Source organism: Tetrao urogallus (genome assembly GCF_951394365.1).
Source record: "Tetrao urogallus genome assembly, chromosome: 4".
In the NCBI taxonomy this organism is placed as follows: domain Eukaryota; kingdom Metazoa; phylum Chordata; class Aves; order Galliformes; family Phasianidae; genus Tetrao; species Tetrao urogallus.
The window spans coordinates 20,345,082-20,372,783 of NC_136817.1; the positions used below are offsets into that span (position 1 = coordinate 20,345,082).

General features: G+C 39.8%; 1 protein-coding gene across 1 annotated transcript in view; it reads right to left on the reverse strand.

Moving 5' to 3' along the window:
* The window catches only part of WWC2 (WW and C2 domain containing 2), a gene marked incomplete at both ends in the record, with an annotated part of 84,090 nt that overhangs the window by 49,635 nt on the left and 6,753 nt on the right, over positions 1-27,702 (reverse strand). Inside the window, one exon of the mRNA XM_079534902.1 lies at positions 8,472-8,581. Within this exon, the coding sequence (XP_079391028.1) occupies positions 8,472-8,581 (110 nt within the window). The remainder of the gene's footprint in view (positions 1-8,471; positions 8,582-27,702) is intronic.

The window sequence follows — 27,702 nt, forward strand, 5'->3', positions numbered from 1 at the left end:
TTAGCTCAATGAAGGGTGGTGAAAGCAATTTTATAAACAGCATTACATAATCACTATGGATATGTTTATTTTACAAGTATATCCTGTGTTTCTTGATAAGCAAACTGGCTTTCAAATCTCCATCTTTTTGCCTGCCATCAGACAATAGTACAGATAGGAAAAAACCAATGTAAATATTAATTCATCATACTTCATCTATAACAAATATTGCAGATAACTGAGATGCAAGCCTTAAAGAACAGTAAAGGAACAAAGGCACCAGCAGCAGTTTCAGGGAGAATAACAGCATGTTCCTGGACTAGCACACGGAATGCACTTCATTGTTTACATACCAGAGGCTTTCCGAACAACTTTTTTTCTTATTCCTTTTTCTCTCCACTCCCCTCCTTTTAAAAATGCTTAGTATTCAACTTCAAAGAATAAGAAGAGCAATTTGCACCCTTAAATTTGAGGAGGAATTCACAAAGAAATACCACATTGTTTCAAAAAGATGCATTTTTCAATAGGTACATAAAGAGTAGCGCATTACAGAGAAGCAGTTTCAATAAGACTGTGCAGCCCAACAAGATGACATATAGAGTGTCTTTAAAATGATCTAACACATTGCTGCATACTCAAAGAAAAATCAGATTTTACCACGTAATAAGATGGAATATGAGCTCTAAGGAGAGACATGAAGGTAAATTAGGTTATTCAGAGTATGAGTATGCTCTGAACAGAGCTCTACAGTTTGTTTCCTGCTGTAGAACTCACACAAGAGCAATGTCTCCTCTCTTCCAGATACCTTCTTCACTTTTCCCTAAAATAATTCTGTGCTTGAACTGAGAAAGAGTCAGCAGGCTCCTAGCACCACCCAGCTCCCCAGATGGAAAGAATCAAAAAGGTAACACTTTAAGAACTCATGAGCTGAGGCAAAGACAGTTTACTAGGTAAAGCAAAATCTGTGCATACAAGCAAAGCAAATGAAGGAATTTATTTCCTATTCCTCATCAGCAGTTCAGTCACTCCCAGAAAAGCAGGGCTCATCATGCATTTCTTGGGGAGACTAATGCCAGCACTCCCACCGTTCTCTCCTCCGTCTTCCTGCCTCCTGTCAGCTTTCATTGCTGAGCACAACGTCATATGGTGTGGGCCATCCCTCTGGTCAGCCTGGGTCAGCAGTCCTGGTTCTGTCCCAGCGCGGCTCCTTGTGCTCCTCCAGCCCCCTTCTGGCAGGGCAGCACGAGGAGCTGAGACATCCCACCGCCTTGCAGCGACTGCCATCACAGTGTGATGCTGCCACTATTTTAAGCGAAAAATCCAAAGCACAGCAAACACGTACAAAGAAAATTAACGCAATCCCAGCCAAAACCATGATAGAGATGAAAGTGAGAATGTTTCCCAGCTCTGCTGTGTGAGCATGAGCAGATTTCTAAGAAATATTTATTCACAGATTTTTACTAAGAAACGTTGAACATGTTATGCTTATGGCATGCTAGTTGCCTGTAGACATCGTGATAGCGTGTGCTTATACATTTCAGAGTCACATGCAGCAGAAACTGAGCATTTTGCTCTACATTATCCAGTAGGTAGGTAATATTCTACTGCTACAGCTGTCAAAAATACAACATGAGAAAAAAAAAAAAAGAGCAAGTATAATTTTTACATAAATGTTAGCAGATATCATCTTTAATCCAGAGTCTTCACTGTTCTAGCCCTCCTTTGGTTGACTGCATAGACCAGATTACTCTAATCCCTCCCTGTTAAATGAGACTCTCTATTGCCACAGGGTGGGTAAGATAGCAGCCTGTAAGATTCAGGATAGATACACTGTAACTTGGGTTTTCACCATGTTTGCTGACAGTAAAGAGTCATCACAATTGTTTCCTAAATGCTTGCATGGCACCGCTTGCTTAAAAGACAGTGTGATGTATCATGGGAACAAACAGTACACTTAGTTACAGCCGGGACAGAGTTGATTTTCTTCATAATGTCTGCTACAATGCTATGTTTGTGCTTTAGGAGAAAAACAATGTTGATAACACACTGAGGTCTCTAGTTGCTGCCAAGTAGTGGTGTATGGAGCCAAGGCTGTTCCAGTTTTTCAGCTTCTCATACTGTCCTGCCAGTGAGGGGGTAGGCGCACAGGGAGCTGCATGGGGACAGAACCAAGACAGCTGGCCTAAGCACACCAAAGTGATATTCTGTACCATATGACATCATGCAGAAAGAAAGTTTGAAAAGAAGGTAGCTCAAGGTGCAGAATGACTCTCCTCAGGAACTAGCTAAGTGTCAGTCAGCATGTGGTAAGCAACTGCTTGTTCATCACTTGTTTTATATATACACACATACACACATATATATAAAACATACATATTTTTTATATATATATAAAAAATAAGTTTGTAGATAGATACATCACACAATCATAGAACGGCCAGGGTTGGAAGGGACCTCAAGGATCATGAATCTCCAACCCTCCTGCTACTCAGGGTCACCAACTTCCACATCTAATACTAGACCAGGCTGCCCAGGGCCCCATCCAATCTGGCCTTGAACACCTCCAGGGACAGGAAATCCACAACCTCTCTGGGCAGCCTGTTCCAGCACCTCACCACTCTCACAGTAAAAATCTTCCCTCTGATATCCAACCTAAATCTTCCCTCCTTCAACTTAAAACCATTTCCCCTTATCCCACTGTTATCTACCCTTGTAAAGAGTTGTCTTCCCTCATGTTTTTAAGCTCCCTTTAGGTACTGGAAGGCTGCAATGAGGTCACCCCGCAGCTTTCTCTTCTCCATGCTGAACAAGCCCAGCTCCCTCAGCCTGCCTTTGTAGGAGAGGTACTCCAGCCCTCTGATCATCTTTGTGGCTCTCCTCTGGACCCTCTCCAACAGCATATGTTATCTTCTGATGGGATATACAGACACACACACACACACACACACAACTATAATTCTTTTTTCCTCTTACTTTTCACCTGTGAGTTCTACCTTTTTTTTTTTTTTTTTTTTTTTTTTTAATTCTACCCTCCCAACATACTGGGAAGGGTTAAGTGTGCAAATAGCTGTGTGCTGCTGAGCCACCTGCTGGGTTAAGCCACAACACTTAGGAGTGAAATACACTATCCTACTCTCCCAAACTAACTCTAATTGCAGACTCAAGGTGACATCTCCGTATTTCTTCCTTGCGTGAGAATATAATCTGGCATAACTTTCACATGTGTAGATGAACCCAAACCCCACAGTGGTGCAAAGAAGTGCCAGTCTATCCACAAAGTCCCTGCGATAAATAAACCTGTCACACCAGCAGCAAATGGTATGAAAGTCTTTATGATAACAGCAAGAAATAGAACACTGGTAGCTAAATATATTGTCAAACAGTATATGTAAACAGCAAGGCTTTGAAATTCTAAGAAAGAAGGAGAGTAAGTGGGGAAATAAGGACCTGCAGTGAATTCTCGTCTCCAGCTAAGTAGACACAAATCCCTGTACCTCTTTGTTTCCTGACCTCTTAGCATCACTCTGATACGCTTTTCTTTGCCTCTGCGGAGGAAGTGGGGGCAGAAAACAGTCATTGGGAAAGGACCAGAACGTGCATTCATGCTTCCAAAATGGGAAATTACAACTAAGTAGGGAGGAGTTGCAGAAGCAGAAACAGTAGATACTCCTATTTTGAACAAAAGTGTTGCGGGTGCAGGGCAGGGAGAAAATTATATTGAATACAAAGTAAAGAACTGAGGAGGGGGAGAAGATGCAATGAACTGAAACAGAGCTGGGTTAGGAGCAGCAATGACTTCCCATCCTTCTCTCTTAAATACTGCCACTCAACTCCTTTCTAATACCTTTGCGACTAAGCAGTACCAAGAGCAGAGTACTTGTTCTCTCAATTAGAGAGATCAGTGCCACAAAGAAAACAACCTCTTGCCTGGTTATTCCTGAGCCTGAAAATGGAATTTGGAAGGAGATGAATTATTTAGGAATATACAGTGTACTGAAAGGCAGAACTTGTCCCAGCCCAGGATTCCCTCAGACTATTTATGTCGAGCCAAAAAAAGTAGAAGTCTTTCAGATAAGCCAAGGTCTTAATAAAGAAAGAAGGTTTACAACAACAGGACTTTATTCTCTGAACTCCGTAAATTCCCAAAATGCAAAAACAACCTTCCTGAATACCACTAATACTAACACGGAAATCAACTAGTCATGTTACAAAGTGATCTCTCAAATTTCAAGAATTTAAGAATGAAAACCAGAATTCCAACACTTCAATTTATTATCATAGTTTTTAATAGCACATTGGTATCGTTAGCAATACTTGACAGATCAAAGTTCTGCAATAGACTGATACATCTTTAGATACATTCTATCCTTGCTAGCTTTTTCCTTTTTTTTTTTTTGGTTTTCACTCATCTTCAGATACTGAGAAGTTATTTGTACCCATTCAGAAACAAACAAAACAGTATAAGATATACTGTTATAAGATAACAGTATATCATATGATATAGTATAAGATGACACAGACTCAGTAAAATGTACCTGGAAGTTCTGCAGCTAGAGAACAATCCTGATCACAAAGAGCTGTACAAGGACATCAGTAACCACCCTTCCTTTCAAATCAAAACCACAAACCCACTGAAGTTCAGCAACTAAAATCTGCAAACAAGCACATTTACAGGCTGAAGCCCCACCAACTCCTGGGACTTGTTCCTGGCCCAGAAGAGAGAACAAGCTTAAGATTGACACTTCAAGTTCTCCCTTTCTGCAGCTGCCCATGGACGCACATCCCACACAGTGAACCACACAAGAAAAGCTATGCAGCAGTGGGGAAGGAAGGGGAGGAGGGCTCACACACCTCAGGAAGCAGAGTGTTTGCCCATCGTTCCCTACAGTCACACTGACACGACATGGGGACAGGAACCACAGCAAGCGATGATAACTGCAACTGGCACTAAGAACTGCACCTGGAAGTCACAGAGCCAAAACTGCTTCCTGGCAAGGCTGCGCAGGGCACACACCAGATGAAAGTTCAAGGGTGTCATTTCAAAATATCTTTAACCAGTGCTACCGCAAAAAGCTGTCCTGAGTGTTCATTCCTATCCCCAGGTCACCTTCCCTCCCTTGCTTGCATAAAGAGGGGTGTGGGAAGGAGAACAAACAGCAACTTTTCTTTCTGTGCCGGATTAGTTTCAACTCCAATCAGCTCCCTGATCTGATTCACTGTCTGGCCATGCAAATATTCATGCCAGTATAAGCAAAAACATTGCAGAGACAGAACAAAAGGCCAGAGGTAGCAACAGAGCAGGACCAATTCTTTCAGAGATTATATCAGCTTAAAAGTGTTTGCAAACCCAATCTTAAAGAGCACAAATGTTTGCACCCACTTTAAAAGCTGACATTGAAAACCCTGTAGAAAAACTGGAAAAATGTGAAAGTGATGGCTTTGCCTGTAGACATATGAAATTAAGTGGAATAAGAGGTTTGTGTGACTTTTTGTGTTGCTTTTTTAACCATATTATCCAATAAAATCAGGAAATTTTAGCAAAATTGAAAGTTAAAGAAAAAGAACATGAGTACACTCGTGCCATGAGAATTTTAAGATTGATAGCACAAGCTGAGAATCTTTGGACTCTCCAAACCACAGTAAGAAGGATCCTGCACAAAAGGAATTCCTCAGTCCCTGATCACCAAGTAATATCCTTTTATTCATCCCTTGAACAAAAGATGCTACTGAACCACAGGGTAAGCATTTAGGCTCTTATGGTATTAGCTACCCACATCATATGTGTGTTCTGCCTTGACAGATGGCCTGTAATCTGGTCTCCCTTGAGGCTGAAAGCATCACATTAAGATTCCTAATTGGAGTAATACATTCATAAAATAATGACCTCAGTCAGTGTTTCCTGAAGTGGGTTACATCATCGTCACAAGAAAGTCTCAAGACAATCAGAACAAGAAAAAAATACATATATTTTTTAAAAGAACTACATAGAAATATACAGGATGATAGTAAAACAAAATTATACTTAAACATATTGACACCAAATGCACAGTTTCTCAAGTTCAAGGGAGCATTTACAATTGCAGACTGCTCACAGCCACCTCTTACCCTTTACTGCAGGAGAAGAAACTGGGTTGCTGCTGACAAGGACAGTTGGCTTTTCTCAAATTTGTATAAGAAAAGGGAAAGTAAAGGGCTAAGGAGTTAATTACACATGCAGAGAAAGCATTTACAAGCTTTTGTTTTAAGATATATTGATTCATATGATGAATTCTGCAGAGAAGGACCTGGGTGTACTGGTGGACAACAGGTTGGCCATGGGCCAGCAGTATGCCCTTGTGGCCAAGAAGGTCAATGGGATACTGGGATGCATTAAGAAGAGTGTGGACAGCACATCAAGGGAGGTGATCCTCCCCCTCTGCTCTGTCCTGCTGATTCCACATTTAGAGTATTATACCCAGTTTTGGGCTCCCCAAAAAAGTTCAAAAAAGGCAGGGATCTCCTAGGAGGAGATCCGTGAAGGGCCACAAATATAATAAAGGGCTCCTCCTGTGTGAGGAAAGGCTGCCTGCTCTGGGGCTGTTCAGCTTGGGGAAGACAACTATGAGGGGTCTGATAAACATTTATAAATATCTAAAGGGAGGTTGGAGGCAAAGGGCTGACACCAGGCTCTTCTTGGTGGCATGTACTGAGAGGACAAGGAGAAATGGCCTAAAACTTGAACAAGTTAATATACAAAGTTCCATAAAAGCACATGGAAGATCTTCTTTTCAGTAAGGGTGACAGAGCCCTGGAACAGGCTGCCTAGAGAGGTTGTGGAGTCTCCTCCTGTGGAGATATTAGAGATCCATCTGGACTCCCACCTGTGTGACCTACTGTGGGGAACCTGCTTTAGCAAGGGGTCGGACTCCATGATCTCTTGAGATCCCTTCCAATCCTACAATTCTGTGATATAATACTTCAATAATTTAACCTTTCATTACAAAAATTTGGCAGAATTTTTACATGTTTGCAAGCTGCAGCCTAGTACTTTCTCTCACGACACCACTGGAACTTTTGTCACTTTCCACCTTCAAAAGGAGTGCACTAGGTCTCGTCCTGTACACCAATCAAAATTCCACCATTGAAATTTTCAGCCTTCAGTTTTTAGCATAAAAGGAACAACCAGAAGACATTCTGAATTTACAGTCTTTTGTGCTAAGCTCTAGCTTCCTGCTCATTATGTGTTTAATGGTTTTGTCTGAGAAATCTAGACATCTATTGTGGCCAGTAAAACTGGCCAATCTTGATTTATCAAGGCTTACAGCTGAACCCAACCAAAGGAGCTTAAATCAGCTCAGTGACAGAGCAGACAACCAGTCATTTAAATCACACTTTTGAATACACTGGCTGCATTGACAAGATAGCTACTGACTACAACAGCAGCTTAGACATCCCAGGCTTGATTCATCTGTGCATACTTTTAAAATTCCTCTGGGTAACCAGCCTCCTCTTCAGCTTTTGTTCCCAAAGACCACTGGTCTCTCAGCCATCCTTGCCTTATCTAGTGATCCTTCGCAGTTGCCTCTGCTAATCTGAAGTATCTTAAAAAGCCACAGACACTTAACTATTGTTTAAGCACACTGCACTGCTAGCACAAGTGCAGGAACCTACATTCAGGCATCTGAAATGGAATCCCTTCTATTATGTTATTAAAGATCATTTCTAAGATGAGAAAGGTGTTAATCAATGTGGACTAACAAAGACATAAAAAGAAGACACATGCTTTCAGTAATACATTCATTTAGATACATCTAATATGCATTGCATTTCAAAACTTATAATTTAGTATGATTCAGATGTAACTTGCATGCAGTTAAAAATACATGTAGCAATAGGTGCAGTTATCCCGCCTATACCAGATTTTCTTGTAAGCCTTATGAAGCCGATAATGTTATACAAAAGGTCAAATTTTCCCCAGCAATTTAATTCCCCATTCCCTTTCCAATTACCACAAAATACAGCAATATTTATAGACTGAACTGTATTCTACAACTTTCTTACAACTACAGATTTCATGTTCAAATTACAAACAGCCCCCACACTCCATACAGTCTGAACTAATAGTTCCTTTCAGTAGATGGACTGAAGTCAATTTTTGGTTATACGTATCTGACTGTACTTGTGCTCATCAAGGAATATTTAATAGCCACTCAACATCCTATAATTTACAAGTATCAACAGATGTAAACCATCTTTATTTGCCATTTATTACATGGACTTCTTCCACAGAAAAAGATTAAGAGTCATATGAATAACTATGAGCACACCTCCAACCAACCCCAAGCCCACGCACACAAATGTGGTAATTTAGTGGCAGAAAATCATTAATTGTTACTATAATTACAATTCTCACATAAGAAATCTTTTCCTACTCTCAGTCATGCTTGAAGGAAAGTCTACTTGTGATGAGTCTTTTTACGTGATCAATATGGCAAACTGAAGCTGATACTTACGGTTGATGTGATCGATGTAGTACACACCAATCTGGGGATCATATGCAGCTTCCCATCCCCATGGTAGTTCATCCCCAACACAGTCCGCAAACGACAAGGGTTTTGTTAACCTAAAAATAAAGAAACAAAGGTAAGTTTCTCTTTCCTACACATGTGTTATTCATGTTAATTCTTATTGGGACAAACATAATATAAAGACAGGGAGGAGAGAGAAGATGTATTCCCCCTCTACCTCCCGCTTAAAGTTTAGGCTCTTGATTACTTTTCCCCTATTGCAGCCTTCTGGATTCATCAACTCCAAGAACATAATATAAATTATTCCAAACATTTCCTAGTATAGGCACTCAAGTGAGAAATTCACTGCACCATCTTTTACATTTGACAACTTAAAATTAAACTACAACAATAGCTGAAAAAAAAATATTAATAATCTACACTCCTATTTGTCCTCAGGGGAACTGGACTCTTCAACCTTGAGTCTGTGGTGACACTACAAGATTTGAAGGTAATCTCTTCTAATGATCTCAAAAAATACATAAAATATAACTAAGATGCAGCTAGTAGCACTGACCAATCCAAGTACTAGAACAAAATTAAGAGTAGTAAGCATTTTATAAGCTTTATTTAATGGATATTCAGATGTTAATATGATTCATTTTTAGGAAGATACATAATTAACGTTTTTCATTTTGATAATCTGCTTGCAATAAGAAATAATTTGCTAACAGTAATACACAGAACTTTTTCAAACGGAGGCTGAGCAAAGCTTAACATCATGATGCTTTTGTTGCTTTTGGGGAAAGAAACAAGTATTAAGTACTGAGTTTCCTCTTGATAAATCCACAGCCATGTCACCCACAATAACAGGAATAACAAGAGAATTAAGGCTTCATTATCGCAGTAACGTTAGTACGTAATTAGAATTCTTAAGAAGACTGGAAGGAGGATTACCAAGAACAGTTTGTGAGACACATGAGCATCACCTCCTGTGCTGACTCAAGTATGATTTCTATCATGACATGAAGACAAGTAAAATGCAAGAAAGAATTTGAAAGCCAAGAGAGTTGCGAGATATAACTGGAAAGGAAATAATACCTGAGAGCAAGGACTGAAGAAATGTCGCCTGTGTGAAGATCATTATCTGTGACATAATAACATATAACAGACAAACTGCTATTACATTCATTAACCATGACCCAGGAAAAATGAGGTTTACTGCAACTGTAATAGAGGATTAAGTGCCGCATCTCAGGGCACTGATATTCCAAGGTACTTTACAATACTTTTTCAGTTGGTGGTTATCAATTTACATGCTCTTGAAAGAATGTCAATACCCAAAAAAGGATGACCTAAAGTCCACGTTCAGTGTACCATGAAGCTGAATTAGTCGACAGAAGGTTGTTTCTTTCTAAGTGTACTTTCATTGACTTTAAGTATTCTCACTTCTGGGAAATACTTTTTTTTTTTTTTTTAAATAACTTTTGTAATTCCTTCCAAATGATGATTAATTTATTAGCCTTAAACTCATAATAGCAATTTTTTCTACTCAATGCTGTACTGCTGCAACGCAACACTTCCATTGCAACAAATGGAGAGAAAAGTATCCTGAGGGCCAGGGAACAAGAAAAGTGTGCGTTTGTCTCAGGAAATGGCTGCTCCCAATTAAGTCAGGAGAAAATCTGTCACTCCATTATGTAATTATGCTGTTGCCAACCACTTCCCAGATGCTCTAGGAAACCTACGAGAAAAAATATGGCTTACACATAGAGAAGCTATAGCACCACCTCATATTCACATTTTTCAAAATACAAAGTTATCTCAGACTTTAAACAGTAGATTCTGCAGTTATACATATCATCATTAATGATTAGTATTCTCACTGCCATGAATGCAGGCTGTATATGCATCTAAAGTTAATGAAGAGGCTGATGATGTTGTAAAATGGAAACATAACTACAGATTGACAGATAGCCAATGCAATATTGTTTCATCTGGACAACTTTATGCATTTTCTTGCTTGAGATACTCCCTGAGACCACAAAAATGTACAGAAGAAATATTTCTTACTGAAATCAGTGTCTACAAAAACCAAGAAATACACTATGTGAATGCTGTCTTTCTGTTAGGATGTGGACAACTCATGGTATTTCACACTTCTGTGATCAGAGTGCATATTCTTCAAAACGAGTGTGCGTATTACACTCACGCCCATGACATTTTCAGCACATCATTCTGAGCAAGAACACTGCATTCTGCTGCATTCCTTTTCCGACTCCATTTCTCTCCAAGATCTCTTAAGAATGAAGGTGCTTATAACACCGGATATTACCCATATTACGATTAGGACTCTACTTTATCAACAAGAAACTCCAAACTTCAGTCTTTGCTCTCTTCTAAACTCAGCAGACTTCTGTAGCATATTTCAAGACCCGATTCTATGCATACACTGAAGAATTATTCTAGTAGAACTAGAGATGTTTTGCTTAGACTGACTTAATGTGATTTATAATACATAGGGATGGAGCACATGCCAAAGAGAAAAAAGTAACAGCAGACACATCTCAGAAAACTGGGGGGTCAGGAGGAACAAGAGCAAACAATAAATCTGAGGCTCTTCTTTTCCTTTAGAAAACTAGAAGAACTAGAAAGGACAAAAATGCAGGTTGGTAAGAGGTGCATAAAAATACCTGTTAGCTATGACAAGGTTCAACTTCATGTCTTTCAAAAAGACTTCCAAGAATACCTTTCTTGTTGTGTAATGCTTGACCTACAGTTAAGACTTGGAGTTTTGAATTCAATTATAACTAGGGTCAGTACTCAACTTCTATAGCAACTTCAATGTGCATTTGAAAATTCTCCAAATCCTAGTTATCCTCTACCCAAAATGACCTTTTGTTCCTTACCTTACAGCAATAATCTAGTAAGACACCTATCTAAAGTGTTACACAGATTAAATTTCATACCCATTCATTCTTGTACACAAAATGATATATAACGATGCACGATACACATTATGTACTTTCTCTTACAATGAAGGACTCACTATTACTTTTTTTAAAAAAAGACTCCCAGCTGTTCTAAAATAAAAAAAAAGACATATCTTCTTCATGCCCTAGGAACTGAGTAGACAAAAGTTACATCTTTTGTACATCTACATTAAAACATAAATGAAGAAACCTAGTGACCACACGTATGCCTATCCTGGCTCACTTAACCACACACAAACCCTTCAAGAAGGCTGTACAGTAACGTACCGACTACACAAAACAACGTGACACAACTTCTGAACACCTCCTCACAAATACTTTCAGTTAGCGCAAGGTCATGGAATAGGAAGTATGAGCAACACCAGCTAATTTCTTAATTACTTTGAAAAAGAGTAATTGAAACTACTACATTCTTATTTTCATTCAGTTGCTCAAATGTAATATTTAATGATCTGGTCAGAAAAGGAATGTAAAAATAGAAGAAGAAAAGCGTTTAAATTCTTTACTAGACCTCCTAATTTAGTGTTCAAGTTGGATCTTAAAAATCAATTCAACTCTGACCCCACTCTCTAATGCTTTAAGCATTGTGAAATTTGGAAGACCCATAAACCCATCTTCTCATCCCATCCTAAATATGCTGCCCAACATTCAGGCACCCAAGATGGATTTCTCATATAAAACTCAGGGGTGCAGTTCGTCTCATTAACTTAAAGGCTTAGTTAACTTACCCAAATTACTCCTTTACATTCCCCTATGGAGACTAATTCAGCACATCTGTTCAGACTGAGGATGAATCACACTCTGAAGGTTTCCTTCCTTTCCTACTGACTATAGAGACTGTCTAAATACAAGGCTCACGATCCAATAGAAGGTAACTAAATTTAGGCAGGACAAACACTTAGTAGTAATGCCCAGGTAGCCAAGCGCACGCAGAACTATTAAAAGTATCTCTGCATTGCAGGCTAGGGCAAGAAGGGGAGCACTGCTTTCCTCAACGGCTGAGGTCTGTATCCACTGGCAGCACAGAGTTACACTACCCTGAGAAGATAATTTTCTCTTTTACAAATCAGTGTCTGAAGCTAAAAAAAAAAAAAAAAAAAAAAAAACCAACATGTTCCCTAAGTTTAAAAAGTGGTAACCAGGCCATTTACCTGAAAAGTGGCTGAGTTTGCATCCTCATAGAACACTCTTTCCCTACATCCTTTGTTCGTTCAAGTCTATAACCATGCAAATCCCACACACCATTTCTCTCTCCAAATCTCATTCATGATTCTGTTGACAGGATCTCAGTTTCTAAACACCGTGTTCTTAGCACAGTAGTGCCTCTCATTCAGATACCAGTCCAAGATACTATGTATTTGTATTGCTTAGGTACGTTCTGTTTTAATAAGGGTGTTATTAAGATAAACCATCGCTTCATTACGGGTATTATTTTGAAAGAGTAACACAGTGGGCATCTGCATGACATGACAACGCATCAGAGAAGGACTCGTATAATGGCAGGCTGTAATATTGTAGCAGTTGGTCCTTAAATAACAGAAGGTCAAGAGTCTGCTTATCTGGTTTCTTTCTGCAATCACTTTTTCAGTGAACAAATGCCCATATTTAAAAGGCAACAAACACGCATGGCACCTTTTCGACACAAAACACAATAATCTAGTAGTGAAAATTAAATACTACTCCATTCTTTACGAAAGCTTTCGGTAATATCAGCTGATGCTGATTTATGTCATTATCCAGCCTAGCATGTGCCCCATCAGTCTCTTGTGTGTCACACACGCATACGCACCCAGCATTTACACGTAGCTGGCAGCAGCACCTTGGCAGCAGCGTGCCTTCTCTGCTTGTAGCACTGCAGGTACCGAAACTAACCGCAGAGGAGAAATTCACAGAGAAGCTGTGTACATTTAGCTGAAGAACACTTATTCATTCCACCAGCAGGTACGTTTCCCAGGTACATTTAACATTTTTCACTCATTTCCCAGATTTCAAATCACTTTGTTCCTGGTAATAAAAAGTAAAGCAGTCAAATTTACAGACAAAGAATGAAAGCCTGCCTTGAACAGAAGGTTCCAGCTTTCAAAAAAAAAAAATCGTACAGGTGTAGTATCATTTTTAATAGCATGCCGTTTCTATCCTATGATTCCTTTAAGGTCTCAAATACTTCTGACAGACTGTAGATTCTATATGAATATATTTTTGGGGTTTTAGAGCATTTCTAGGTTAAAACAACAACAACAACAACAATGCAGTTATGTGCTTACATTAAGAGATGTATGTAAGTCAGCTCACTGCCTTGCAGCAACACAGAATGGTTAGTATCTACTAACAGTACCTACTGCTGGGACCACACCTCTCATAGCTGTTTTACAAGCTCATTTGATTTCTAGTACTGAATGACATCTCCCATAGTACAAACAAGTTATAGGTTTGTGTAGATAGGATAAAACCACATGCAATGATTTTTTAGAGCACTGAATAAACACTTTCTTCTCTATAATTCAAGCAAAGTACTCAAGGTTGTTTTGAAACGATCTGCTAAAACAGCAGCGTGCTGAATGGTGGGTCTTTCTTAGCTCTCATTCAGAAAGCTCCCTTCATTCAGTTCGAGTGGTGCTCACTTGCGGCCCAGCCAAGGCCACCCACTGCCCCTGCTGGCTGCCCCTGCCCAAAGGCCATCCCACAGACTTGATCAGCTTCCTGCACTGGACCATGGCACACAAGCATCCATAGTGCTCAGTAAAACCATTCGGAGCACTCAGTAAGTGCTGATTAGAAACAACAAGCTGATACCTCACCAGTGACTGGCTTTGGAAACAAGCAGTAAATGCAGTAGAAAACTACTCGGTTCCTCAAGTGTTTTTTGGGTAGCTGTTGCTCCTGATTTGTTAAAAATATGTCACTGCCAGAAGGATGAAAACAAGCCAAGTGACCTGCCTACAACTGTACTGCAACAAGAAGTCCCACATTCAATATATCTATGCATCACTTTTACTAAACGTCTATAATGCCAAAAAACAGAACTCTGAAAAACACTTGACTGCTTCTAATAATTTTTCTACTTCACACAGAACTGCTGTAAGACAACCCAGCCAATGTACTTAACAGAAAAGATGCACTGCATGTTGGGATCAACAAGTTCTTTAAAACAAATATTCCCTTACACCGGGGGGGGGGGGGAAGGAAAAACCCAACAAAGCCAAAACATGAGCTTGGTGTCAGCTCACTATCTTCCCACAAGTGCTTCTCAGAAGGCCACAGCCTGAGCGGCAGAGACCCAGAGGGGAGGAATGCTTTGGGGAAGGAAGGGACTCACACCCACTGCCTGCGGGACCAGGTCAATCTGCCAGCAGGTGTGGCTTTCTGTTTCCTCTTCCTTCTTGTTGTGACAAACTGTTTTTGCCTTCCACTTACCAACAGTGAAGGAAAAAAAAAAAAAATAACACACTGAACAGAGCTGTCCATTTTGTTACACTGTTTTAGCAATAGAAAATACTGAAAGAAACCAAACACTTAAGTGAAAAGGAGAACAAGTAATCTTCTGGAGGGAAAAAAAAAAAATCTCTTATAATTTATCCCCTCAGCATTGCCAAGTTCAGTGCAAAGAAGAGAGCTGCAAAGGTTACAGGATGGAGGAGTGGAAATGGGCAGTGCCATGAGCGTTTTCTCCTGCATTCTACTTTTCAGCAGCAATTGGTCCTGCGCTGGCATGTAAGCACTATAATATTAGACACCTGGAATGTCAAGAATGTCTGATAACCATAACCTCGCGCTGGGATAATTCCACAGCCATAAACCAGCAGCACAACCTTTGAGCTTTTCCCCTGGAAAGCTCAAATGCAGTGACATTATGAAAAGGCTATTATGTGCAGTGCAGTTACAGATTATTTGTATATGTGCTTGGACAGTGTAGAGGGAACCCTTGTTGTCAATCAAAAAATCAGCTATTATTACTAATCTAAGGCCATAAATCCCTTGATATGATTCCAGTGAGCTTTAATGTTCCCAATCCCACAACTGCTGCCTGTGAACTTGACTTGGGAATGTTTCCTCTACCTCTCTTCTCCCACTTTGCTTCTCATTTCATACATTTATTATCAAACTATTTCTCTGTAATAGGAAGACTGGCATTTAGAAATGCATGTTTTAAAAAGATAAATACAGATCAAACAAGCGTAGGTTTGTGAAACTTAAAGGCATAAACTCTCCAAGAGTTTCTGTAGGCAAATACAAGCAACATCTGTCCAAAAAGCTTATCATTTAATTGAGATGTTATATAAAAACGGAAGGAGAACGACCACAGGCTGAAATACTTATGATAAAGGATTAAAACATTTATTCTGCTCTTCTGGATGATGTGTCACTTGGATATGACAGGCAGTAAGTATTGAAAGCACGCTTCATAGTGGCTAGTTAACTGTGAAAGGGTTAAATTACAGGACATTACTGTGGCATGCAAATACCATCTGGGAAATTCCAAGAACGAATGCAGTCAAAACTGGGCAAAAATAAAAATAAAAATTGTAACAGTAACATCAACATTAAAAGATCTTTTCTATTCCCATCCTTTCCCTCTCCCTCCTTTCCCTAATTTCATATACACACCAGGCCAAGTGAACCCTACAGAAAAGAATTCTGAAAATGCTGTTCTGTGAACTCCTCTTTCCTCCTCTTGCAGACAAATAATTGCATTGCAAGGGACCTTTAGATTTACAGAGAGGATATTATAAACACTCCTTGTCCGACTCTGCTCCCACAGAACTCAGCAGGACTGCTGCCCAGTCCAGTAGCAGGAAACTTAAATCCGTGATGAGCACTTCTGAGAAGTACCATCCATCTGAACATCTCAAATAACCTCGCAAACATCCCACTTCAGCACTGCAGAGCGCTTGGGCCAAGCACACCAATCATTCCACAAGCAGGGAAGAGTGAACTTGAGTTAACTGCCCAAGGTCACTGAATTCAGATGCAGACCTGCCAACTGCACTCTTGGGGATGCTGCATCACGCTCTCACCATTACTCTCAATACCGAGCTCCTCATGATCACATTCCTAGCTTTTCACCCAATCTCCAGTTTTATGATAGTTTTTAATGCATACCTCATGAAATCATCACATACTTCGCAGCATCCTGCAGCTCCTGTTGCAAACATACAGAATCAGATCCCAGTTCAACCAGTACACAGACACTCAGCCAATGCCTGGCACTGGTGAACTCTACTTCCAGATGCTACTGGAGTAGTAGCAGTCTGTAAAATGGACTAATGGCTACTCACCTGGAAAGGGCACAAACACACCACTGATGTGAAACAACTGCAAGCAGCACACAATCATGAAAAAAGAGAGAGGAATATATTTGCATCACAGTACCAATAAAGAGACCATTAAAAAGTCTGAGGGCTCTTGGTGCAGATGATTCAGAAGTTCAGTCATTTCATCTTTAGTTCCAAAGAAGGCAGCCTCTGGAAAAATGCATACATCTTTCAGAGTGGAGTGATGGACTCTGCAACAGCACAAGAAGCACAGATACTACAGATAGACACAAATCCTGAAACTGCACTAAACTGAGATAACAACTAAGGGCAGATGCTGTGGCTTCACACAAATCCACTGCTGAACGTAAAAATATACGATGCTGAGGTGTTAAGGCACTCAGAAATCACAACCGCATGAAAGATTCAGACATACGCCTAGGCCCACACTTAATTCCTCTCTCCAATTGGTTTAATACATAGAACTCTTGTTCTTAAAGCATTTATTGAAATTGAATTGCCTTTCTTTGTATAAGACACGCCAAAAATAATATTACATTTAAAAAAAACAGAGTTCCTTCATCACCTCTACTATTTTAACATTCTTTTTTTCAATTTATTAATTGAATCCAAGTTTTAGATGAAATTTCTTCCTTCTGGCAATAAGGTTGGAGGAATGGGAAATACTCAGCAACTACGTAACAGGAAACATCCAAGTGCTCTCCTGTGACTTCCCTTCCCACACATGCAGTCCCAGAAACTGCCTTCAAAAAGGAGAAAAAAAAAGGGGAAAAAAATAATCCACACCACCAAACACTACACCAAAACCAAGAATGAATGCAGCAAACTCTCTAGTAGCCAATAGCGGGAAAACTGCGTGTACTCAACTTATTTCAGCAAGGTTCTCCATTTAAAAATGAAATAAACCAACTTTTACCTCTTGTGCCAAACTGATGACATCTTCCAGGTCAGATATGCTTTATGGATCCTCAAATTTAATAAATACATAAATAAAAATTAAAAAGCCTTTTCTGTACATCAGGATATGATCAATTATTACACATCCCTCTTACTGAGTGTGTTTGGCACAGTCGTTCAGGGCAGTGGAAATGCTTCCAAAGCAGTCATTTCAAAGATTGCTTAGGAATTCTAAGATACATTTGACAAGGGAACCTGGGTCTGTCAGAAGAGCCAATGCTCTGCTTATTAGACTGGAATAGGGCTTTCTACCTTCCCGACAAGTAGAAATGCTCCCTTCAGGTTCATTAGCAGTTGGCATCATTGGTTTAAAAAGACAGTTCTACTTCAGGTTCCAGAACTATACTTCAGAGAACATGATACATATTAAACCTATCCCCTGGCTATGGGCCCTAAATAGCACAGGATGAATTGTCAGCATTTTTTCAAAGAAGCGTACAAACATCGAAACAATATTCACAATACTGCCAAAAAGATGCAAAAATGACATTTTACCAATCCTAACTTTCAAGGTGAAAGCATGTGTGAGAGAGGAAAACAAGAACACCTGAACGAGGTTATTCTGCACATTTTTAAATTTAATTGCTTAAGCTAACAGTTTGAAATGCCAAGTTAAAAAAAAAAAACGAGGTTACACACAAAAGTCACTTAAGAGATTTTGTATCATAGAATCACTTTTAATTGGAGCAAGAGACATTGAGTATTTCTGCCAATATCACTGAAGTTGCTCAGCTCTGTATGGATGGTTCTCTGAATCAGCCTAACATTTGGCAGAAGTCAGAAAGCCAAACACAGCTTAAATGTTACTAGGAGAGGATGCCAGCATTTCAGATACGTGCACTTTGCTACAGGAACTTCTCTTCTGAACTCACTCTTAGCGGCACTTGCAAAACGATGAATTAAACTTGATTTTCCTTCCTTTCCTGAGGCTGTTGGGATTGGAAACTAGAAATGCAAAGACAGAAATTGTGTTATACACTGCACTCTTCTTGAATAACTTTGAAGAAACTTACACAGAAGTTCTGACCTTTATATTATTACAAAATTTAAAAATTTAATTACTGACCAAATAAAGCTACTAAACTAGCAGCATAGCTTAACAGTGGTACAACCCTCAGCCTTTAGCATCATAAAGGAGCATAAAACAGGGTTAATTTACAATGATGATAGAGAGAAGAATGCTTCCCAATGGGAAGAGGAAAGATAAAAAAAAATACTAGGGCCTTGTGCACACGCTTTAAACTGGACCCATGTTAGAAAGGATTCCTAAATCTGCTTAACTGCAGACATGACAGAGAAACTGCAAACTCATAAGCAAAGTATCTTTTAAGTCCCCTTAATGCATTCATATTTAACCAACATCTAGTATTCAGTATTTTATAATAAGCCATTAGGATTTTTTCCCCTTAGTCTTTTTTGCTTTTTTTTGTTTCTGTTAATCACACAAATTTTTTTTTTAAATACATATTGCTTGAAATTGGCGTTTCTTAGGTTTGTATTAATCCCATTTGTAGCAAGTAGTGTGGTCAGTCTCAAGCTTCATTAAAAATTTAAGACTATGCTGGTCAAGAGGTACAAGCAAATTCAGCAGTGCATTGCTGCTACAAAGCTCACAGCAATAGGCACCACTGAAAGCAAGTACTCATAGCTAGTCATCCCTTTATGACACAGCACCAGTTCTATCTGCCCCAGCCTTGTACTAGCAGCCTACAGTCCAGGCCTGTCTTCTTTTGAGCTACCATTCCATGGAAGTCTCAACAAATTATTGCAGGGACCTGATCTGTTCAACATCTGGATCAATGATATGGAAGATGCATCAGTGCAATCTCATCAGACTTGCAGTTGAACTCAAACCAGGGATAACAAACAACCAACAGTGCCAATGACACAACCACCACTGAAAAGGAATGGGCCGACAGGAACCTTAAGAAATTTAGCAGGGATAAAGACTCAGTCCTGAATCCTGGTGACCCTGGAATAAGGCAGATTGAAGAAATAAACTAGGAGTGGAGAGGCTGTATGATTCATTTTCATACCATCCTAGCTGCCACGCAGTTCAGTACTGCTACAAGTGCCAGCACAAGAGAAAGGGTGGAACCACTGCCCACCACAGTCCCAACTCAGGTTGTCTCAAGGCTTGTTCAGAGTATCCAGCAAACACTGAATTCTGGTCCTTCATGGGGATTGCCTGCAATACTGTAATACACATGACTGCTAGTACTACTACTCCATAAGAACAGGCTATTAAAAAAGGTAAGATTAAGCATGTAAAATTGGATAGGTGTTTAATTACAGCATGTGGTTTTTTATGCCTTGCCATGGCCTTCACAAAGGACAGAATCAAACCATGGATGTGATTACACTTACCTGACTTTCTCTAAGTTTGCCAAAACCAAACCTCAAGATTATATTCTTCTGTGAGAGGCTTTACTTCTACCACTCTGATTATTATTATTGTTTTTAAGTCAAAACTGGTTCCTTAATGAGGAACTGCTCCAGAGAGTAAGGAGAGATTGAAAAAATTGCTAATGATATCAAAAGCTATAGTACTCTCTTAAATACTGAGCAGTGGCACTTCCATAGGAAAACAGCACCTAAGCATAAACAGTTGATTAAACGGTAATCTCTCACGTTGTATATATCTTCTGTACTGGGAGAGGCAAGTTGCCATATAAGCAGTGTTACAATAAATCCAGCTGACTAGAAAGCTGCAATTTCACAGGCTTCTGGTATTTCTTACACACCGTATTTTTAAATGATTACTTCATAAAAATCACTTAAGTATTTCGCTAAATGTTAAGTTTTTACACAGCGTGAGTAATGAAAGCCCTCAACATCAGCTCACTCACTGGAAGTACGCAGTCGCCCCATGCCAGGATAAGCATTACATCTCCATTTGCCATTTATTATTCCCTTAAACTGAATGGGGAAGATTGCTCTTAAGAGGTAGCCCAGATACAAATCTCCACTATCCAATTACTCGTGTCATCTCTTTAAACTTTTCAATGAAAGTCTCATATGATCTCTCATAAATCAATCTACATCAGTTGCTTTTGTGAAAAATCTTTAACATAAATATTAATACTCAGAGATACTATTTTTCCTCCCATTCTACGTGATATCCTCAGGGTCCTTTGGGAAATTACCTCATGTATCATTCAAGTTTTTAAAACAAAATGTATCTGCTTGGAGGCTAGACTTCTGATTCTCCTACATCAGCCAATTTCTACAAGTACTGGAAAGCTTAAAAAAAAAAATGGAGGCACTGTAATGAAATAGGAGTCAAACTTTTAACCCGTTGAATATGCCATTAGATATTTCAACACTCTACAGTGTATTAAGTAAAGCAATTAAAGCAAATACAAGGAAAATTAACAGAGAGATGTGTACAAGCACGGACTTTGACCTAACAAGGACAGATTTCCAAACTCACAACACTAAATGCAATTCTTTTACAGAATATGTGCAAGCACTGAGCATGGCTAAAGCTGTGCTTTAGAAAGCATTTGAAAAGGTTAGGGAAGAAAAAGAGGATCGTGATTATTCACAGTCCAGCAAAAAAATCTGCTTTCTGCAATTCAGACTCTGGGGACTCCATAGTAAGTTTCAGAGAAGAAGCTGGAATTTCCTGATCTGGCAGATATAACTTAGGGTGGGGAAAGGATAATTCTCAAAAGAGCTTTTAAATGCGGGCTTGGAATTCTGCCGGACAGAACAATGATTGATTTAAATCAGACAAAGTGAGAGATTTGATCTTCTGTCAAGTCTTAGAAATGGCAGGCGGTAGAGGAATCATCAGTGCTGCATGCTTTCTTAATGAAAAATCCATTCCTTTTGCATTTTCTTCCAAACATTTCAGTGTGTTTGTGTGACTATCATTTCATGCCTTCAGCTGTCAGTACACTAAGCATCTCCTGTTATGCCATGCTGAAGAACTGAACTTTCATAGGCAAAAGCAGTAAAGAGGCTTCTGCAAAAGAATAATGTACTTAAATTATTTCCTAATGGCAACCTGCATAGCTCTTCTGTTGCTTTCAGTACATGTTAATTTTATCCTTTCCAATCCAATTCCTATGTTTCATTAGTTTTTACACTAGTCAAATACTGGGAAAAGGTGCTCTTTGTGGAAATCTGGGTGAGAGGGTCTGAGCTCCGTCCTTATTGCCGATATCGCTGCTTCATGCCAAAGGTAGAAAAAGTACTTCATTTTTTGAACCACATTTTTCTCCTCCACCTCACTACTTTTTCCATCACTATCAGTAGTTCTATCACTTTCCTTTACCATAATTAGATTGTTACAGGGTTTATTATTCTGCTCAAATAACTTCTACACATAGCAACACCGCTTTAATAAAATAGCGACATCCACAAGCAGTGGACTAATAGTCCTGCTTGTTTCTTAAAATTAGGACATTTCAATCATTACCAGCATTTTTGAAACAATACAAACAAGACTTCCACCCAGAAGTGATTTCTGCTTTCAAAAGCCTTCACAAAACATGTTTGGCTTTCAGTGGTGACACCTGACTTCATTTGATGAGAGCCTGCAGAAGAAAAGCATGCCCTTACACATCAGAGATAAACAGGGTTTACAAAGGAACAGAGTTTAGTTTCTTGTTTTCCAGGCCTGGATTGCTTTCTGTTGTCCCTCTGAAACCAACCACTGGGAGATACATAAGGAGGCAGCAGCGCTTGGTGACCCTTGCTGGCAGCTGAGGAATTAGTCCAGTTGATGGAGCATGGCAGTCCACTGTGCCGGCTGAAGAAAGCAGGCTAGACCATTTTGTGATCCTTTCACTGGTCTTCAGGGAGACATCATCTTTTCCCTTTGCCAACCTGACTAGGAAGTTTAATTAACACCCAAAGAACTCTACAGCACTGCCATACACCATGCTTAGTCTATAATCAAAGTCCTTTATGGGTGGCCAGGAATGGGTTCTGCAGCCTGGTAATCGCTGCAGCAGTAAGGACACAGGCAAAATGACCCATGGGGTGGAACGTTCCTGGGAAAGTCACTTTAGGCAGAAAGATGGGTAAGTCTCCTTGGCAGCTGAGACACTGTAGAGCACATAGAGCATGGCAGTTGCCACATATAGAATGAGACAGAGAAGGGTCAGAGAAATCCCTCTATTGAGGTATGGGGGATGTCTGCAGCGTGCCATAAGAGACCAAACTCCCTGCTAAGACAATACAAGGGCTGAAACACCCCAACACTGACCTTCACATCTTTGTTTCCTTATGCCTTGCTTCCTCCAGCTGCTATAATGCCTTAGAAAGAGAAAACAGAAGGGGAAAAGCAATTTCCAAGGTCAAAGGTAGATAAAACACAGCTAGAATCATCTGAACTCAGTTTTCAGAGATCAGCAGAAGGAAGGCCTGGCTATCCCTACGTGCTTGGCCCACGGAGCAGCCCAAACAAGGGCTGCACAGAGCAAATCATGCTCCTTCTGCCAGCCGCTACAACCCAAGGTGTGCTGCTAAGCTGCCAACAAGCTCAGATGTATGGGGGACTTCAGCACATGAGAAACGTCGCACTCTGCTGCAGCCATCACCCTCATCTCTCCTTTATTTATCCCACACTGCTCCTATAGATGGAGCAATGTATCTGAGTGGATTTCCATCACACTCCTATCTGCTGCTTATTCACTTGAGCTATGTTCTAAACAACAACAAAAAAAATCATACACGAGAAACAGAGGGCACACAGGGCACAGCAACTGAAGCTGGAAATGGCTGTTGATAAAAATCTGAGAGGAATTTATGGAGATTACGAATTGTCTTTGGTTAAATATTTCTAGTGATAGGCACACCTCAATGATATCTAGAGGACAACAACTACACTTCACAGGAGTTTTTACAGCATTGTTTCTTTTATTCCTTTGCTTGTTTTTCCCCTCCAAAAAAAAAAAAAAAGTCAGAATGTTCCACTTTCAGAAATGAAACCTGCATTTCCTTTTCCCTGTTGCTTCAGGTTGCAGCAGCTGTGGAACCAGGCCTGGCTGCTCACTACCTGCAGCAGCTCCTGCATCCTAGAGAGCTGGCTTTCCAATAGCACCTCACCATTCTCCATTGGGACAGGGACTGCAGTCTGATTCTTTCACATTCCAGACCTGTGCCCTGACTAACAAGTGATAAAACCTTCCCAGTCTTTCCCACTCTCAAAACAGCTCCCTCACAAAACCTGCTGTCAGAAAGGCTGGAACATTCTACACAGACTTATCAACACTTCAGGTTCTTAAATATATTAAAAAACCCTGTTTATTCAAAATGTTTCAACTAACTTCAACTGTTGCTGTCTGATGACATTCATTTCTTCTCTTTTCTTCTGCCTGTCATTTCAGTGACAGTCCAACGAAACATCCACCCCTGAAAAACATGTAGCACATTACTGCCATGTTGATATTTTAATAAAGTATTAAAACAGCATTGCTTTTGTACACCACTCTTACAGATGTCACTTGGAGCTTCCCCTGTGACAAATGCATCTTTTGTAAATTAAACAGTTTCTAATCAATCGGCATCTATTAGTAAAATAATCATCCATTACATAGTTTATGGCTTCAGGTGGAAGACTAATGCAAAACAAACAGCATCTTCATCATTTTTGAAAGAATCATCTCTGTATGCATTAGCTAGAAATGATTTTTTTTTTTTTAATTGAAATTGAAAAGAATTATTATTTTTCCTAGACTTGTAAGAATAGGTGGAAAAAAAACCATGCAGCTGAAGATTAGAAAATGCTAGGATCATCAAGAACCCCACGTAATTTAAAGGCAACCCCAAGATAGCCCCCAGTCAAACCAAATATGCAACCAGCAGGGCAGTTCTTTCAAGTATTCAACCACAGGTAGTAATTTAAAAAACAATCACAGCGCCGCATAAAAGCTGTTATGATCTGTGAAGTACAGCAAGGTGCCATTCAGGAGAGTTGTTTTCAATCATCCCTATCTCAGAAAATGCCTTCTGGAACAAACTTTAACAAGTCGTCCCTTCCAAAGTGACATTTGAAGGAACAGACAAAAATGGCGACTGGATGCTTTTAGTATGTACAGCAGGACTAACGTCAAGATTACACTGCAAATAATGCAGCCCTCATGTACCTTTAGTAAACCAGTCACTAGATGTAATATACATTTTCCCCATTAAATTCTAAAATTCAAATTATATCCTATCTGCTGAGCATCAGATCTACTTCAGTATTATGCAGCACACAGTCTTCAAAATGAGAAAGACCTCTAACTTCTGCACCTTTGCACGTAGGATTGTCAGGTCGAGTAAAATCAAACTTACATTGTTTTGTGGCCACTGCTGCAGTGATGGAGCAAACATCATGATACTGCAGCACATCATGGGCAGCTTCCCACTGCCCCTATTAATTCCCATTCCAGTACCAAAAAAAAAACCCCAAACCCTTCACTCTTCTACATTTGCCCTCAAAATTTATTTTTCTTGCCAAAACCCTGCCTGGAAAAATAAAGTTTCATGGATTCTGAGCAAATGGGCCAGACAGGTCCTGAATGCAAACCAATGACCTGCAATGGCACAGAACTCCAAGGCTCATTTTACATCATTGTAAGCAGTGGGAGCAAGTGAGGCAGAACAAGAATAGCAAGCAGGAACGTAAGCAAAAACCAAAAAGCCTAATCTATGTCACCACAATAATTTGCTTCGAGAGATTCACCTTCTAGATTGTCATCTCATTAAACAAGCTAACACAGTAGTTTGACTAATTAAGAACAATTCCTCAATGAACTTCAAACTTTAGATCAGTGAAGTCTTCCTCTGAAAGAGAAGAAGATATAAAAATAAAGCCTGGGGGGGATTATAGCTACCAGGAAAAGCAAACAAACAACAAAAGAACATCTGAAGCTCAGAAACTTGAAGAAAACATGTTTATAACACCTAAGTTCCCACATATTAAGCCTTACTTAGTGCAGCATCGAAGCACTGACAGCAAGAGCCTGACTAGAAGGCATACAGTGTTTGCGTGTTTTGCTGCATCCCATAATTTCTCTGGTCATTTGAATGCTATTTCAGGAATGTCCTGTAGAGGACTCAGATGATTATTCACACCCATAGCATTCTAAAAGTTACCAGAATGATTGTAAATGTATCAGCAGTTCACTTCAAACATTGCAACATTCACAACAGGATGGAGAAAGGTCTCTACTCCTTGCCAGATTGCTATCTTGGATTGCATACTCTTATGAACAATCATTTACTACTTGATGTTTCAGGAAAATGTACATTCCATCTGCAATCCTTCTATTGCCAACAATCCTTCCTGATGCAGCAACCCACCAGAGCACCACCTCGGCCTGCAAGCTCTGCACAGAACAAAGCTGACGACTGCTAAAGAAAATGGGAAATAGGAAAAACTTCAGCCAGACTTCTACCATATAGGAACACTCATTGCAACACAGCAGAATCCATTGCTTCTCTGAAGATCTACATTCCAACCCCAACAAAAAAGGAACACGATGATTTATTTTACTTCATTTTTTACTTTGGAACAAAAGGAACAAAATTCATGCGAGACCTTCAGAGGTTGCAGCATTGGAGCAGGATTCTGGTTTTTTTCCTCTCTCCAACCCTGTGGACATTCCAATTCCAGTTTTGGCAGTTTATCACTGTGCACTCTGGAATGTAGTACTGACTAGCTGCATGCTTTAAACTCACATCACAGCTTATTTTGCTTATTTATTTGAGAGAAGGCCACAGCACTTCCAACTACAATCTCTCACCACTATGTAATTGTATCCAAACTAGAAGAAGAAAAACAAAAAGGAAAGTGGAAGAAGAGTGCAAGTCTTTGCAATTTCTACTACAACTTTCAAACAACAACAACAAAAGAACACATTGAAGTCACACTGCAAATATTAAAACTGTCCACAACTGAGAATGTAAAGTCAACCACAATCACTCAGTACAGAAAACACACACGTACATGACACACTTCAGTGCTGTGCCAAGGAAGCACGTATACATAACAACCTGAAAGTGAACACACACAGTGTAATTCAAGGCAGTCAAAATGTTTTAATTGAAATCAAATCCCAACGGACAGACAGCACACATTTGATAAGAAAAGTAGGTGCACACTTGTATGACAGACTGCCTATAGGAATGCTGTTTAATTCACAACAGGATTTGTATCACGTGCATCTCTGACGAGAACGCAGAAGACAATAAAGGTTGAAGAGGCTTTACAAGCAACAGTAATCCCCGACAGCTTCAGGGATGTAACATCCATTAAATTCCATTACATCTCCCACTCCTGCTGTCCTTTCAAACCAAACCCAAACTCTCAAACATTCCCTCTCTTGCTCAGCCCCCAGCTACTCCAGCCTTACTTCACTAAAACCCCTTCTCCATAGCAAGTGCTCCTCCACAGCACGATCAAAATAAAACTACTGCCACAGAGCCGCAGGACGGAGAACACCAGTGTTCTGGTCAAATCCCGCTCCATAACAAGGTGTGACCAAGACACAGATCTGTCACGTGGCTAAAAGGCAGGTGCCACTCATCGTGTCCTCATGCACCACCTGCAGAATATCAGAAGTCCATCTGTCGTATGATTAGGGATACCTGCAGCCCTGCCAAACGTTCTCAGGCACCTAATGGAGACAAGCTCTTCAGACTAAAGGGCGTGGCACTGAATCAGTAATAATTCTTCACCAGCCATAGCTGCAGGCCATTCAATATGCTCATCTGGTGGAGAGTACAGTTTAACACTTGAATATACTTTCAAAAGAAACAAGAGGTATGTCAAGTACTCTTCCTTAATTAACAACATGAGAAAGTAGCTAATACACAACAGGGAATGTCCCAGCAGGACCTTAGTTGAAAATACAGATTCTTCTAAATCTTTTCCCCTATGTTAAAAGTAAAAACAAGTTTGACATATCTAGACCTTAAAATCTTGATTACAAGAACAAATTGCATACCACGTGTATAATCAATGAATATTAGGATGTTATAATCACAAAATAAACAAGAGAGTTAGGCAAAGCA